General features: G+C 30.9%; 1 protein-coding gene across 1 annotated transcript; it reads left to right on the top strand.

Moving 5' to 3' along the window:
* The first annotated feature begins 906 nt into the window (after window positions 1-906).
* On the top strand, window positions 907-15230 carry LOC115886585 (troponin C, isoallergen Bla g 6.0201-like). Its single transcript, XM_030905818.1, has 6 exons — window positions 907-1040; window positions 1178-1205; window positions 6562-6705; window positions 7970-8089; window positions 10663-10794; window positions 15164-15230. Exons 1-6 carry the CDS (start codon window positions 1035-1037, stop codon window positions 15196-15198), a joined length of 465 nt encoding a protein of 154 aa, XP_030761678.1. The 5' UTR covers window positions 907-1034; the 3' UTR covers window positions 15199-15230.
* The last annotated feature ends 528 nt before the right edge of the window (window positions 15231-15758 follow it).

Below are 15758 nucleotides of genomic sequence, written 5' to 3' on the forward strand. Positions count from 1 at the left end.
CATCCACCGTCAATGCGGTGTTGATTATAGGCTGGCGTCCTATTACCATAAGTTTGATCTTGGTAGCGTTGATTTTAAGACCGAAACGATTTCCCATGTCCTCCATCTTAAGTATTTGTTATTTGCTGGAGATCCTCTAAAGTTGGTGGTAGGATTGCCGTATCATCTGCATATCTTATATTGATAATTGGAACTCCGTTAATCTTAATTCCTCCACTTTTTCCTTCCAGGGCCATTTGAAATATTTTTTCGACGTATATATTAAAAAGTATTGGTGACAGTATCCAGCCCTGGCGGACTCCTTTACACACATTGTAGGTGTCTGAGGATAAATTTTTGTTAACTCTTATCTCCGCGGTTTGGTTCCAAGAAAACATAAAATATTATATCATGTAAATGAATAGGACGATGCACACTATACGTTCCGTTTCCCTTCCATTTCATATCCAACTCTGTTAAAATTTTGCTGATATTTATTTATTATTTACCCGAGATTTCACCTCTTAATTAAATCTATTACCTTTTTCGAAAGATACAAATTTTTAAAATAAAACTTTCGTAATGATACAATAAAATGAAAAAATGAAAGTTCTCACAATCAAAATACCCTCCAGATGTATGAGTAAAAAACGTAAGATGAAGAAATGAAACAGACTATTTAAAAACGCTTTTCCAAATCACCTTGACCATCAATAACCTATACCAGAAAAACTTGTTAAAAAAACAACAGTCCTTGCCATTGTAAGTGATAACATCACCTGTAATTATCGTCTGACACCTGTCCAGGAAAAATCCCGAGACGCCAATCCTGTTGAAATATCCACAATTAACAGCTGTTTCGGATTTTCGGAAAAATGGGAGGGCGTATGCGAGTGAAAAAAAAAGCGAAACGGTTTCGAAAATGAAGTAACTGTCCGCCTTCTATTTTAAGATTTCTCCGTTTTATATAGTTAGTGGCGATTTTCGCGTTCGGGTGATTTCCACATTTATGTCAGTTACGGTTTGGATAAGGTAACGGCCAGCTTGCAACCAGGATGTCGGTAGGTACACTTCGTTTTTTTAATCATTTTTATTTCTTTTTAAAAATTATTTATTTTTCATTAGTATTTTTTTCAATCTTGTTTTTTTCTTTTGTTATTATGTTCTTTAATTTAATATTTTTCTTTTTTGATTTCAGGACGAATTAGATAAAGACCAGATAGCCCGTAAGTAACTAAAGATATTTTTTTTATTATAATATGCTTTCACAATAAACTGGCCGAAATCTGACCACTTCACTGTGCACTAACATTTGGAACTACACATATATCTTTATGTCTCTCAATGTTGTTATACAGGGTATTTCAAAAATTATGTGCCATCTCTCGTGAGGAGATACCTCACGTAAAAATAAGATTAATTTTTCATATCAACATAGTTCCGATTCCGCTTTGTTTCTGGGGTGTTCAGTCTTAATATTTTTTTCGATTTATTATAATTTTCTTCCAAGTACTTTTAGCGTTTCGAATGAAATTTTCAGGGTAAAAGTTACTATAAATGTGACATATTTTAATGCTAATAAAGTGTCGACATATTCACCAAGGACGTGCATATACAGGGTCGTTCACCACATACGACACGGAATATTGTAGCTAGACGATTAGATTTTTGCCAATTGTAAGGTTTGGGTTCGTTGAAGGACTATTAGAGCTACAATTTAAAAATATTTTTACGAGATACAGAGTGTCCCAAATAAATAAAAAATATCAAAGTCGTATTTTTTTAAATGGAATACCCTGTATATTATTACATTTTTAATTTCTACGATTAAAATAAAGGTAAATTTAATTAAGGATTATTGCACTTAAACCTTACCGTTTTTGAAATATTTTCAATTTTGTGAAATTGCAGTATAAATTTTAAGGCTTCATTTCTCCGAGGGTATCAAAGTTTTTAATACTAAATATTTACTGAAGTTTATTTATTGATCAGTTATTGTGTTGCAATAATAAAAAATTTACTCCCTTATACAGAGTGTCTAAATATTTATTTTAAATAATTATTAGCTTTAAACGGCAATAACTTGTTTAATTTAAATGGAACACCCTGTATATTTTATAAGAATCAGATGCACAATTTAATTGACTATCAAATTGTATTATACCATTTTTTACCTATCTCTTCAAGTTTCCGTAGAAAATGCATTTTCTTGTAATTTAGAACTCATTTATCAATATACCCATGGAATACTGACATTTTAAATTATTTTTAAAGATGTACCAAATTTTTAAAGATTGAAAATTGACTGTTTGCGTTGATTAATAATAATTGCTTCAAATACTAAAAAAATGAATTATGTATGTGTATTAGACAGTGTGGTAAAAAACTAACACCTTAAAAATGTTATTTCATTTTTTGACAAATGCTTATTTATAACAACAGAGACGTTCATTTTCATAACTTATTATTATATTGATTTCTGATTCAAATCCACATTTATTTAGAATAATTTATAAACACAATTAAGTATGTAATTAATTAGTATTTGGACGGAAATACTGGTGGTATATTTAATTAAAGGTATACTCTTTTATAAAGATTTAAATAGTTTTCTTTTTGCATACAAATGGGCTAGTAATATTATCGTTTTACTAAAAACGATAATATTACTAGCCTGAACATTTTGTACATTTGTTGATTTAAAAACAATCTAAAATGTCAATATTCCATGGGTATATTGATGAATGATGTCTAAATTATAAGAAAATGCATTTTCTATGAAAACTTGAAGGAATAGGTAAAAAGTGGTATAATACAATTTGATAGACAATTAAATTGTACATCTGATTCTCATAAAATATATAGAGTGTTCCATTTAGATTAAACAAGTTATTGCCGTTTAAAGCTAGTAATTAATTAAATTAAATTTTTACACACTCTGTATAAGGTAGTATAATTTTTATTAATGCAACGCAATAACTGATCAATAAATAAACTTCAGTAAATATTTAGTATTAAAAACTTTGATACCCTCGGGGAAATGAAGCCTTAAAATTTATACTGCAATTTCACAAAATTGAAAATATTTCAAAAACGGTAAGGTGTTGTAACGGTTGTAACGGTTGGTAAGTGTAATAAACCTTAATCAAATTTACCTTTATTTTAATCGTAGAAACTAAAAATGCAATAATATACAGGGTGTTTCATTTAAAAAAATACAACTTTGATATTTTTTATTTATTTGGAACACTCTGTACCTTGCAAAAATATTTTTAAATTGTAGCTCTAATAGTCCTTCAACGAACTCAAAACTTACAATTTGTAAAAATCTAATCGTTTGGCTACAATACTCCGTGTCGTATGTGGTGAACAAACCTGTATATTATCACTGGAATATTATTCTAAAAAATGCATGTACGCCACTGACTTTTGTCTTTTGTTAGCGAAATAGTGCAAGCAGTTTAATGCCGATAAAAAGTTATCTCTTGATATTTTGTCGATTTCGGCCTCCTTGATGAGATAAACGCAATTTTACTAATTTGCCTTGATTCAAGTGTAATAGAAACCTTTAAAAAAATTAATATCATTAACTTGCGAAAATTTTAAATAAGTACTCATTGATTCCTCATCAAAAAAATATGAAAAAAAGTTCCTGTATACATGGATATGGAAATGCATAATTTTTGAGTTAGAAGATATTAAAATTTTTTAAAATTGGGTTTTTTGTAATTATTTTAAATACCATTATTTTTTTATTTGAAATTACTCTAGGTTGGACTAATAGCAATAATAACTAATAGTAATAATATTTAATAAAAAAATTAGGTAAAATATCTAATTTATTAATTTTATTTTTTTTTTTTAATTTTATTAATTGTGATTAATAAAATTGCATTTATCTCATCAGGAGGCCGAATTCAACAAATTATCGAGAGATAACTTTTAATTGGCATTAAACGGCCTACACACTTTTGATATCAAAAGAAAAAAGTCAGTGGCGCCTGTACAGGGTGTCCCAGAAATAAGTGCAATTATTTTAAGGGGTCTCGATAAAAGAAACATATTTTCTCTTTATCGTTTTTTAAATCAGTCCAAAATAACGGAGTTATTTTACTTTGAAAATTTCCAAAAAAAAATATTTTTTGCTAAAATTTTGAGAACCACTGGGTCTTTTCTGGATTTTCTTTCTTGTAAATTTAATCTACTACCTATGTTGCTATATTATCAAGAAATTATGTTTTTTAAATAAAATCTAAAAAAATCCAAAAAAGTTTCAAAGAATTCCGAATTTTATTTTTTTTTATCTCCGAAAAAGTATCATTTTTACTCCTGATAAAACAATATATTATTTTCTCAAAATGCCAATAATAAAAATGTGTTTCCTCTTGTAAAGACAATCCAGGGACATTATGTATTTGTCAATTCTGCCATTTCTCTCAAATTTTACAGATATTTTAATCATTTTTTAATTAATTAACCTTTGGAATTATCTACATATTCGTAAAAATGTAAATTTATATTTTAAAGTTTTAATATCATATCACTATTCACTTGACATAGGAGTACTATACCAAGTTTGATCTCAATCTGGCATATAGTTTTTGAGATCCTAGAGGCTCATTTCTAAAAACAAGTCTGGGTATTGTATATGCTATCTAGGTTTAAACATTTTAAATAGTTTTTTATTAATTGTTTATTAATTTTGTATTTTTTCTTCTGACGACGCGACGTGAAGGAAGAATATAAATAAATAATAAATAAATGCCTTTATTGTCAAAAAATTTTACAATTTGTAGACAAAGGTAAAATAAACAAACAAAGTAAACAAACAAGGTACACAAAAAAAAGATAATACAAAACATTATACAAATAATATTGTCAGTCTTATTGTTTAAAATAAACATTTATATAAATGTTTACAATGTCAAAGAATAAAAAAAATAAAAATAATATTCAAAAATATTTAGCTAGTTTATAGTAAAATATCAATGACCTCTAAATAAATTAATTTCGATGTCATTAGTAAATATAGCAATAGCAAACATTAGACCAGTGTTTACAAGATCAAATTCGATTATCAAAATATAATTCATCCACAGCGTAGAAAGCCTTGTCTAGTAAATAAGAGTTCAATGCTTTGCGAAATGAAGAAAATGATGTTATGGATTTGATTTCAAATGGCAGGTGATTGTGCATTTCTGTCGAGTTGTATAATATTGAACTTTTAACTAACTCTGAGCGTGGGGTAGGTAGATAAAGATCTTGCTCCGCGTTCCTGAGTGGATAAGTGTGAGATGGCCTTTCTTGAGAAGCTGAAACATGCTTACGTATTAGGCAAACGGATTCAAATATAAATAAGAAAGGAAGAGTTAATAGTTTTAATTTTTTAAAAAAGTCCTGGCAATGAGTTCTGCTCTGAGTCCCAGTGAATATCGAACAGCTCTCTTCTGGAGCTTGAAAATGCGGTCAAATTGAGTCACACAACACGTACCCCAGAATGGAAGGGCATACCTGAGGTGCGACTCAAAAAGTGTAATAAACAGTTCTAGCCACTGACAAGTTAAGCTCCTTAGAAACAGATCTTAATGCAAAACAGGCAGAGCTCAATTTTTTCTACAAAGTTTCGATATGCATGTCCCATTTCAGAGAATTGTCTACAATAAGCCCTAAGAATTTTACAGATTTTACGACGTCAATGGTGGTGTTGTTAAGTACAAAAGGCTGCAGCGAGTTTTTATACGACAAAGCTTTAGTTTTAGAAATGTTGAGACTTAGGAGGTTCGAATCGCACCAAGATTTAATGGTGATTAAGTCATTTGATATAATCCTATGAAGTGCCGTGACGTCCTTGTTGCTCCAAGTGAAGCTAGTGTCGTCGGCAAAAAGACATATTTTGCCACTGATGTTTATGTTAGCAATGTCGTTAATAAAAAGAAGAAACAAAATGGGGCCTAGCACTGAGCCTTGTGGTACTCCACATTCTATTGGCTTGCTAGAAGACAACGTGGTATCCACCCTCACAAGTTGACAGATACTGTTGCTCAGATACGACTTAAACCATTCGAGAGATGTTCCCCTGAACCCATAGTGCTGCAGTTTATTAATTAGGATCTTATGATTTACACAGTCGAGCGCCTTAGAAAAATCACAGAAAATTGTTGCTGTAGAATGATGGTTATTTGGGCTGGAGTAAACTTTATTAAGGAGGGAAAACGTAGCGTCATTTGTGGACTTGTTGCTTAGAAATCCAAACTGATGTTCAGTAAGTATTTTGTACTTAAACAGAAAAGATACAAGCCTTCCTTTAACCAACCTTTCTATGATCTCAGATAGCGTTGGAAGGAAAGAAACTCTTTGGAATGTCAGGAATTTCTTATTGGTTAAGCGATTTTGTTTACGAATAAAAACCAACGACAAGCTAGTTTCTGCTGCTAAAAAATGCATTGGTAAAATACCCAGACTCTTTCAAGAAATGTATATTTTATCTTGTTCCAAAAAAATACGATTTTTTGTCATATATTTGAATCATTGACACTGATCTGTAAATGATTACTCTTTAATTAACTATATTTGTTCTTGCAGTTCTTAAGAAGGCTTTCGACACCTTCGATGTCGAGAAAAAAGGCAGCATCGGTACTCAGATGGTCAGGACAATCTTCACCATGTTAGGTATCACCACAACAGAACAGATTTTGAATGAAATCATCGCTGAAGTTGATACCGACGGTAAGATTCTTTAAACCAGTACAATATCAGTATTAAACTAAAAAATCAATAATATAAAAAATGTACTATGTTCATCGATATCCTAAATCTTAGAAAACCCGTTCATGGTTTTCTTTTTCTTCTTCTTTCTCAGCCTGGTTCCATCCAGTGTTGGATATAGGCCTCTTCTAGGTTTTTCCATGCTTCGCGATCTCTAGCCAATCTTATCCATTGTCTTCCCGCCACTGCCCTGACGTCATCGACCCATCTCTTTTTTGGTCGGCCCACACTGCTTGTTGTTCCCCTAGGTCTCCATAGGATTGCTTTTTGGGGCCATCGGCCTGGATCCTGTCTTGCCGCATGTCCTATCCATTGCCACTTCAGACTTGCCACTCTTTTAACGACATCTATTAATTTTGTTTTTTGACGTATGTGTGTGGGTATTCCGTATTTTTTCCCTAATGGTGACTCCCAACATGATTCTGTCCATGGCTCTTTGTGCTACTCGTAGTTGTTCTGCTGTTTTTCGAGTAATTGCCATAGTTTCTAAGCCATACGTAAGCACAGGCAGAATGCAGCTGTCGTAAGCCTTTTTCTTTAGGTTCATGGGCACCTTTTTATCCTTGAAAATATCGCTCATATTTCCAAATGCTACCCATGCCAAATGGATCCTGCGTTTGATCTCCGTATTTTGGTTTTCCTTGCCCAGCTTGATTTTATGACCTAAATATATATCATGGTCTACGTTTTCAATAATAACGTTGTCCACGGTAATGTTATGGATATTGTTGCTCATTATCTTGGTCTTCTTCAAGTTCATTTTAAGGCCAATTTTCTGGGATTGGTCATTTAGCTCATTTAGCATGGTGTTTAGTTCTTGAATGTCGGTGCTCAGCAAGACAACATCGTCTGCAAACCTCAGATGGCTAAGGTGTACCCCATCGATGTTTAGACCTCTATTTTCCCATTCTAATTTCTTGAAGACATTTTCCAGTGCCAGTGTAAATAACTTGGGAGAGATGGTATCTCCTTGTCTCACGCCCTTGCCGTGTAGTATTTTTTCTGTTTTGAGGTCATCATCTAATTTAACTTGGAAGGTTGCACTATCATGGTTTTCTATAAAATAGTATATCGATGGCTTTCTTAGAAGGTACAGGAGAAAAATTTTGTTACTTAAGAGTTTTGATTAATTTTATTAGTTTTATATTTTTAGGTTAGCAAAAATAAATAAATTTAAAAGTTACGCCTGGTAGATCGCATAAAATCATATCTGTTTCTTTTTTAGGATCTGGTGAGCTGGAATTTGAAGAATTCGTAACTCTGGCTGCCAAATTCATGGTTGAAGAAGACGCAGAAGCTATGCAACATGAACTTAAAGAAGCTTTCCGTCTCTATGACAAAGAAGGTAGGTTTTGGTTCCGCGCGCACTGCATCGGATCGGACCAAAGACATTATAAAGATAGACCGAACATCTCATTCATAAATACTCGTTGGTAGTGTATCAAACATTCCAATGTGTCAAACAAGGACAGAAGAGACAGAGAATTCTAAAATTTCCGACCCCGGCAACTAGGCGCATTTGGGATTGTTCTAATGGCCAGTGGCGTATCGTTTTTTGGAACGAATTTAATTAGTAAAGTAAAAGTAAAGTAATTAGTCAAATTTTACCCATATTAATATACTACATTAACACTTTTTCGTCAGATGAGTTTTGTTATAAGGTCTAATATAATAATACAATTAATATCCCACATATCACTTATGTTGAAACGTTAGTAGTTTTCGAAAATCACTCCAACGTCGATTGGCAATATAAAAAAGTCATTTAACGCCCTAAGCATAAAAGTAAAGCACTTTTACTTACTTTTGAATCTATTTGAAAAAGATTAACAATGGTACGTAGGTACTTTAATAAAATTCGAAATACTTACTTTTTAGCACTGTACATGGTGCCCTTTGTCAGGGACTACGTTTTCTGGTAAAACCACTTCTTTAAATTTTAAACCATGTTGTTGGCACTTGGCAAAAATTCTTTGCATTTTGTTGTCTGCGCTTCATCAAAAACAATAACTTTGTCACTAAGTAACTTTTTTACAAAACTACACAACTTAAATGTTTTTTATCCACTGTGATTTAGTAGTTAGTAGCGAAATTAGTAGTTACTAAAATATTTATTTGCAGTAATTATTCTAAACTATTTACAATATGCACGTGAATATTTAAATTTATAAATACATATTTGTACATAGCGTAACTTAATTCCAACAAAATAATCTCTGAATTAAAAGCCTGCAAATAATTGAAATAAAACCGAAAAAAATTGTTGTTTTTATGTAAATTTGAAGTACATACTCCAAAATACTGTTACGTCAGTCGCATCGGCTGCCGACGGGTCTCAATAAACTATCTTTCTCGCGCTTATAGATACTCAGACAAGACTTTAAATCGCGCTCAATTTAAAATCTTTATTCGCGTCACAGCAAGTATTAAATCCCATTGAATTCGTCCGGCCAATTAACACATATTTTTAATATCATCTAATAAACGCTGTAAAAATGTTAGAATGCCTAAAATATGTTTTCCAGGTATAATAATTAAACATATTTAGAATGGTCTGGTTACAGTTTAAACCCGAAAAAAAAAGTCTGGCACGCTTATTTCTAGGTTAAATAGATGCTAAAATTTAAGAATAAACAAATTTCAAGTTGCCCTAAAGAATGTTTTTGGATTTATTTTTTGCAAATGTTATGGGTTGCGCAGTAGCGAAATACCCCCAACCCCCTAGCCAGGCTTAGGATTCTGGGTTCACAAGTTATTAAACTTTATTTTTTTTGTTATTCTAACTTGCATAAAATATGTTCTCTAAATATGTCCCCAGCTCTCCGGCTAAATGTCTTCACGCCTTGTCGCCAACAAAAACACAGTATAAAATTTCTTTCGATAAATATGTGCCAAAATAGCCGTGTCCGTTTGTGTTTTATCTCGTAAAATGGTCCATTTATTGTGTCGACAGAGTGGAATAAAAATAAACAAATAGATTTACAGTGGGACAAAACTGGCGGAGATACAAAATGTAGTGGGAGGAACTAATGTAGGAGTTGGGACAATTAAACAAAAGTTTAAAACAGTTTAAAAAAATAAACACAATTTTTCTGATAGTTTAAGAACCGTTATCCCGATTTGAATGAGATTTTGGGTGTCTCTGTTTTGTTAAGTTCTTTAATATTTGACTTTCACAAAAATCAAGAAAAAGTAGGGGAAGGGTAAAAACTACCCTACCCCTACATAAATTTTAGTAGAAATATTTTCCAGGTCAACCGTCGACCGATTTTTTTTCGTAAAATGGTCCTTTTAGTATTTACTATATTTTTTGTCTCTTGTAAAAAAACTCCACCGCGCATTCTTTTTGATGAAAATAAATATTTTTCCGAAGCTGATTATAAAGATGGCGAAAATATGGAATTTTATGTTAGTACCACAACTTATATTTGACAACAAGCTTCATAAAAACCTTAAAAAATTAATTAATTTTAAATTAATTTCAGGTTTAATTTTTAATACTGGCCTCTAACAGACTTATTCTGATTCAAGAATACGTACTTGTTCTATGTCCACGGAATGTTGGATCTTACTTTACTTCCTGTATATTTTGCAGGTCTGCTTTGGAAAAATAAATTCTCCAAAATTTTTTTTTCCAGGTGCTTTTTCCTGATTTTTGTAAAAGTCAAATGTTAAAACACTTAGCAAAACATAGGTACCCCAAAATCTCATTTAAATCGAAATAACTTTTCTTAAAATATCTTAACTGAATAGCTACCTGTGAAGCTACTAACTGAATGTGTAAAGAAAATATTGGTGTGCAAAAATGTTTGTACAAAATGGCTTGAGCAAACTATTTTGCAGGAATTACTTGAGAGTCTACCCTCCCCCCTCGAAGGATTTCTTTTGATGAGAAATAAAATTTACTTTTTTTTACAGGTAACGGTTACATTTCCACAAAAACGCTGAAAGAAATCCTGAAAGAACTTGATGATAAACTCACCAGTGATGAACTGGACATGATCATCGCTGAAATTGATACAGACGGATCTGGAACAGTAGATTTTGATGGTAGGTAGCACATTTAGACTGTTTCACAGATTTATTTTCAGAAAATAAATATATAATATTTAAGACAAGCAATCAAAAATTGAAAATAAAGTATAATATAAATTAAAATACTAACATGACCTAAATGTGTCAGTCTCTGTTAATTTAATATCTCCAACATCAAAAACATTTTAAAACGAATTCTTTTTCCTGTTTTCATTATTTTTAATTAGTATAAGTTGAACGTCCTGAAACATGTTCAAAAAATAGACCAGAAAGCAGTAGAGTAGATTCTATTTTGATTCTTTTCTGTTTCTTTATTAAAAAGAACTAAAAATTTTCTCGGTAAAATTTCCACAATAAAATTTTCATTGCGCACGTCAAAGTTTATGGTCTGTACGAGTTTTCCAGCCATAGAAAAGCTCAACGTAATCAAAGGAAATTCTAGGCTATTAAATATAGTACTTGTTGATGTTCTTCACTAAAAATATCAACAATAACAGGATTTGTGCAATTATTTTTCGAAATTTATGATATTTAAAGTTGCCTGAGGATGGTATTTTTAGTTATTTGTTAGTGGTAAAAATAAAAAGTTATAAAATGGAACAATTATATATCTACGTATTAAAAATTTTGGCAAACAGACGATACTTAAAAAATGAAGTGCGTCTTAATTGATTTTTTTAAAGTGTTTCTGGTTCCAGAAATACATAAATCTTTTTTTTATTGTTTTTTTTTATATAATGACAATAAATCACTTTACAGAGTGTCCCAACTTGAGCGTGCATTAGATGTTCCTAGAGAACTACAATATCTAGATCGGAGATTTTTTGCACATCATTGTTTCACAACGAGTTCAGGTTGTGTCCAGGATGGGTTCATAGTTTCATAGATGTCGATTTTCGAAAGAAATCAGAACATGTATATTATTTCGTATATTTTTCATTTTATTGATTTTATAGAAAGCACTGTTCATTAAAATGTTGTACCCTATGTTATAGGGCTTGTTTCTCTCTACAATTTCCTGTCTCACAATGTACCGTTTGTATCCAGGAAGGGTTCATAGTTTCATAGATGTCGATTTTCGAAAGAAATCAGAACATGTATATTATTTCGTATATTTTTCATTTTATTGTTTTTATGGAAAGCACTGTTTATTAAAATGTTGTATTCTATGTTATAGGGCTTGTTTTTCTCTACAATTCCCTGTCTCACAATGTACCGTTTGTGTCCAGGAAGGGTTAATATTTTCATAGATGTCGATTTTCGAAAGAAATCGGCACATTTATTTTATTTCGTATATTTTTCATTTTATTGATTTTATGGAAAGCACTGTTCATTAAAATGTTGTATCCTATGTTATAGGGCTTGTTTCTCTCTACAATTTCCTGTCTCACAATGTACCGTTTGTATCCAGGAATGGTTCATAGTTTCATAGATGTCGATTTTCGAAAGAAATCAGAACATGTATATTATTTCGTATATTTTTCATTTTATTGATTTTATGGAAAGCACTATTCATTAAAATGTTGTATCCTATGTTATAGGGCTTGTTTCTCTCTACAATTTCCTGTCTCACAATGTACCGTTTGTGTCCAGGAAGGGTTCATATTTTCATAGTTGTCGATTTTCGAAAGAAATCAGTACATTTATTTTATTGATTTTATGGAAAGTACTGTTCATTAAAATGTTGTATCCTATGTTATAGGGCTTGTTTCTCTTTACAATTTCCTGTCTCACAATGTACCGTTTGTGTCCAGGAAGGGTTCATATTTTCATAGATGTCGATTTTCGAAAGAAATCAGTACATTTATTTTATTTCGTATATTTTTCATTTTATTGATTTTATGGAAAGCACTGTTTATTAAAATGTTGTATCCTATGTTATAGGGCTTGTTTCTCTCTACAATTTCCTGTCTCACAATGTACCGTTTGTGTCCAGGAAGGGTTCATATTTTCATAGATGTCGATTTTCGAAAGAAATCGGTACATTTATTTTATTTCGTATATTTTTCATTTTATTGTTTTTATGGAAAGCACTGTTTATTAAAATGTTGTATTCTATGTTATAGGGCTTGTTTTTCTCTACAATTCCCTGTCTCACAATGTACCGTTTGTGTCCAGGAAGGGTTAATATTTTCATAGATGTCGATTTTCGAAAGAAATCGGCACATTTATTTTATTTCGTATATTTTTCATTTTATTGATTTTATGGAAAGCACTGTTCATTAAAATGTTGTATCCTATGTTATAGGGCTTGTTTCTCTCTACAATTTCCTGTCTCACAATGTACCGTTTGTATCCAGGAAGGGTTCATAGTTTCATAGATGTCGATTTTCGAAAGAAATCAGAACATGTATATTATTTCGTATATTTTTCATTTTATTGATTTTATGGAAAGCACTATTCATTAAAATGTTGTATCCTATGTTATAGGGCTTGTTTCTCTCTACAATTTCCTGTCTCACAATGTACCGTTTGTGTCCAGGAAGGGTTCATATTTTCATAGTTGTCGATTTTCGAAAGAAATCAGTACATTTATTTTATTGATTTTATGGAAAGTACTGTTCATTAAAATGTTGTATCCTATGTTATAGGGCTTGTTTCTCTTTACAATTTCCTGTCTCACAATGTACCGTTTGTGTCCAGGAAGGGTTCATATTTTCATAGTTGTCGATTTTCGAAAGAAATCAGTACATTTATTTTATTGATTTTATGGAAAGCACTATTCATTAAAATGTTGTATCCTATGTTATAGGGCTTGTTTCTCTTTACAATTTCCTGTCTCACAATGTACCGTTTGTGTCCAGGAAGGGTTCATATTTTCATAGATGTCGATTTTCGAAAGAAATCAGTACATTTATTTTATTTCGTATATTTTTCATTTTATTGATTTTATGGAAAGCACTGTTTATTAAAATGTTGTATCCTATGTTATAGGGCTTGTTTCTCTCTACAATTTCCTGTCTCACAATGTACCGTTTGTGTCCAGGAAGGGTTCATATTTTCATAGATGTCGATTTTCGAAAGAAATCGGTACATTTATTTTATTTCGTATATTTTTCATTTTATTGATTTTATGGAAAGCACTGTTCATTAAAATGTTGTATCCTATGTTATAGGATAGTTCTTTCCGGTGAAACAGGAAGTGACCAAAAACAAGTGAATACGTCAATCAATCCTAATTTATGTCATATACTAACATACCAAATCTCGTTTTTTTTAACTGAAAAATAAAAAAGTTATATGGGTGAGCCACTTTTGAGTCGCACCCGGTATAATATATCTTTAAAGAATGTTAGTACATCATGGCATTTTTTTAAAAAACGAACAAACATAATAGAATAATCTCCATTTATCCGGTAAACATCAGGTGTGAGCAAAAGTCCATTTTTTTATAGTTAACCTCGGATATAGTGAAACAATTTTGATGCAATTTTCGAGTTCGCTATATCCGGACTTCACTGTATTTTTAAATTACTCATAAATTTTTCTGCGATAGTTTCTGATGAACTTTTGACACAAAGACATTTCAAATTTACGATTTGAGTTTAATAACTGTTTAGTCAACATATTTAATTTATGTATGATAATTGCGATTCCAAATATCTCGAGAACCATTATTCGTAAAGATGTTTCCCAAGAGACCTTTTTACGTAAAAAACGTCGTAAATGTATATTTTTTAGTCAATTTTTTTATACAGGTACGGACTAAAACATATTACTCTTCAAACCAGTTAAAAATATGTAGGTGTCGCCCTCTACAAGTAGGAGCCATATTGATATCAAAATCAAATTTCTCATGACAAAAAACTCCCAAACACCAATTTTCATCCAAATATTGACGTTACTTCAGAAATTATTTGAAAAAAATCGAAATAAAAATTAAACTTCTACACCCTGTATCTCTGAAACTAAGCTTTTAAGGACATACATTTATACGAACTTTTTTACTTATTTTTATCTGCAAAATATGCTGCTGACGTTTCCGGAATACAGTTCGGACCGCCCTGTATATTTAAATGTTATATAAAATTTTGTAAATTTTAATATACAGCATGTCCCCGGATTGTCTTTACAAGAGGAAAAACTTTTTTATTATTGACATTTTGAGGAAAACGCATTCTCGATTAAAATGTTTGCTTATTATAAAAATTCATTATATATATTCAAATTCAATTCTTTTCATTTCTAGGACTTTTTCCTCTTGTATAGATAATCCAGGGACATACTGTAAAACACTCTATATCTAACATTATCCGTTTTTGAGATATTTAAAATTTTTGAATTGAATATTAAAAAATAAACAGCTTGTCAAAAATAAAGCAGTTTTTTACATTACAATTTTGAACAAACAAAAATTAACTTTTTAATTTCTATTTTTTTTCAGAATTCATGGAAGTAATGACCGGTGGTGATGACTAAAAATTTCCGAAACAACATCAATTTTCGGGAAATAAACCTGACCAAAGTATTAAGTAATATTTCTTTTTGTATACGTTAAAATGTTTTTATTTTTGTTTTATTACCTCGTTCTGTATGTTTGTTGATTAGCTGATGTAAATACCAAATACCGTTTTTATTTAAATACATTTTATTTATTACAAAAACTGTTTTATTTTATGTTCGTTTCAGTAATTGAATGAATAATATTGCCTCTCTGACTGACGGTGTACAGAAGGTGGAAATGAATTTATAGAGGTCTGTTTGAATAAAAATAAATTATAGAAAAATGTTTGTTTTACGATATATACAAGAGTTATATTTAGAGTTCGTTTATAACAGTTTTATTTTAAAATTAAACCCGAATAGGTTGATTTAGAGATATGTTAGAGGTTCTTTAGGCTTGATGCAATCTACGCCGGTGTTGCCACCATCGGAGAATATCGTAAACAACTAGTATATACAAATACATGAGCTTAAATAGCGAATGACCGATAGCGAATAATTATATATTTTTCAATAATTAACGGACTTCATACGGC

The sequence above is a fragment of the Sitophilus oryzae genome, unplaced genomic scaffold (genome assembly GCF_002938485.1).
Source record: "Sitophilus oryzae breed Bouriz unplaced genomic scaffold, Soryzae_2.0 scaffold_494_pilon_pilon, whole genome shotgun sequence".
Classification (NCBI taxonomy): domain Eukaryota; kingdom Metazoa; phylum Arthropoda; class Insecta; order Coleoptera; family Curculionidae; genus Sitophilus; species Sitophilus oryzae.

What these genes read in the sequence shown, in the direction of transcription:
- LOC115886585 (XM_030905818.1), top strand. An exon ending in AGATAAAGACCAGATAGCCC is followed by an intron (nt 1,206 to 6,561) that starts GTAAGTAACTAA and finishes TTGTTCTTGCAG; the next exon opens with TTCTTAAGAAGGCTTTCGAC. An exon ending in CCGTCTCTATGACAAAGAAG is followed by an intron (nt 8,090 to 10,662) that starts GTAGGTTTTGGT and finishes TTTTTTTTACAG; the next exon opens with GTAACGGTTACATTTCCACA.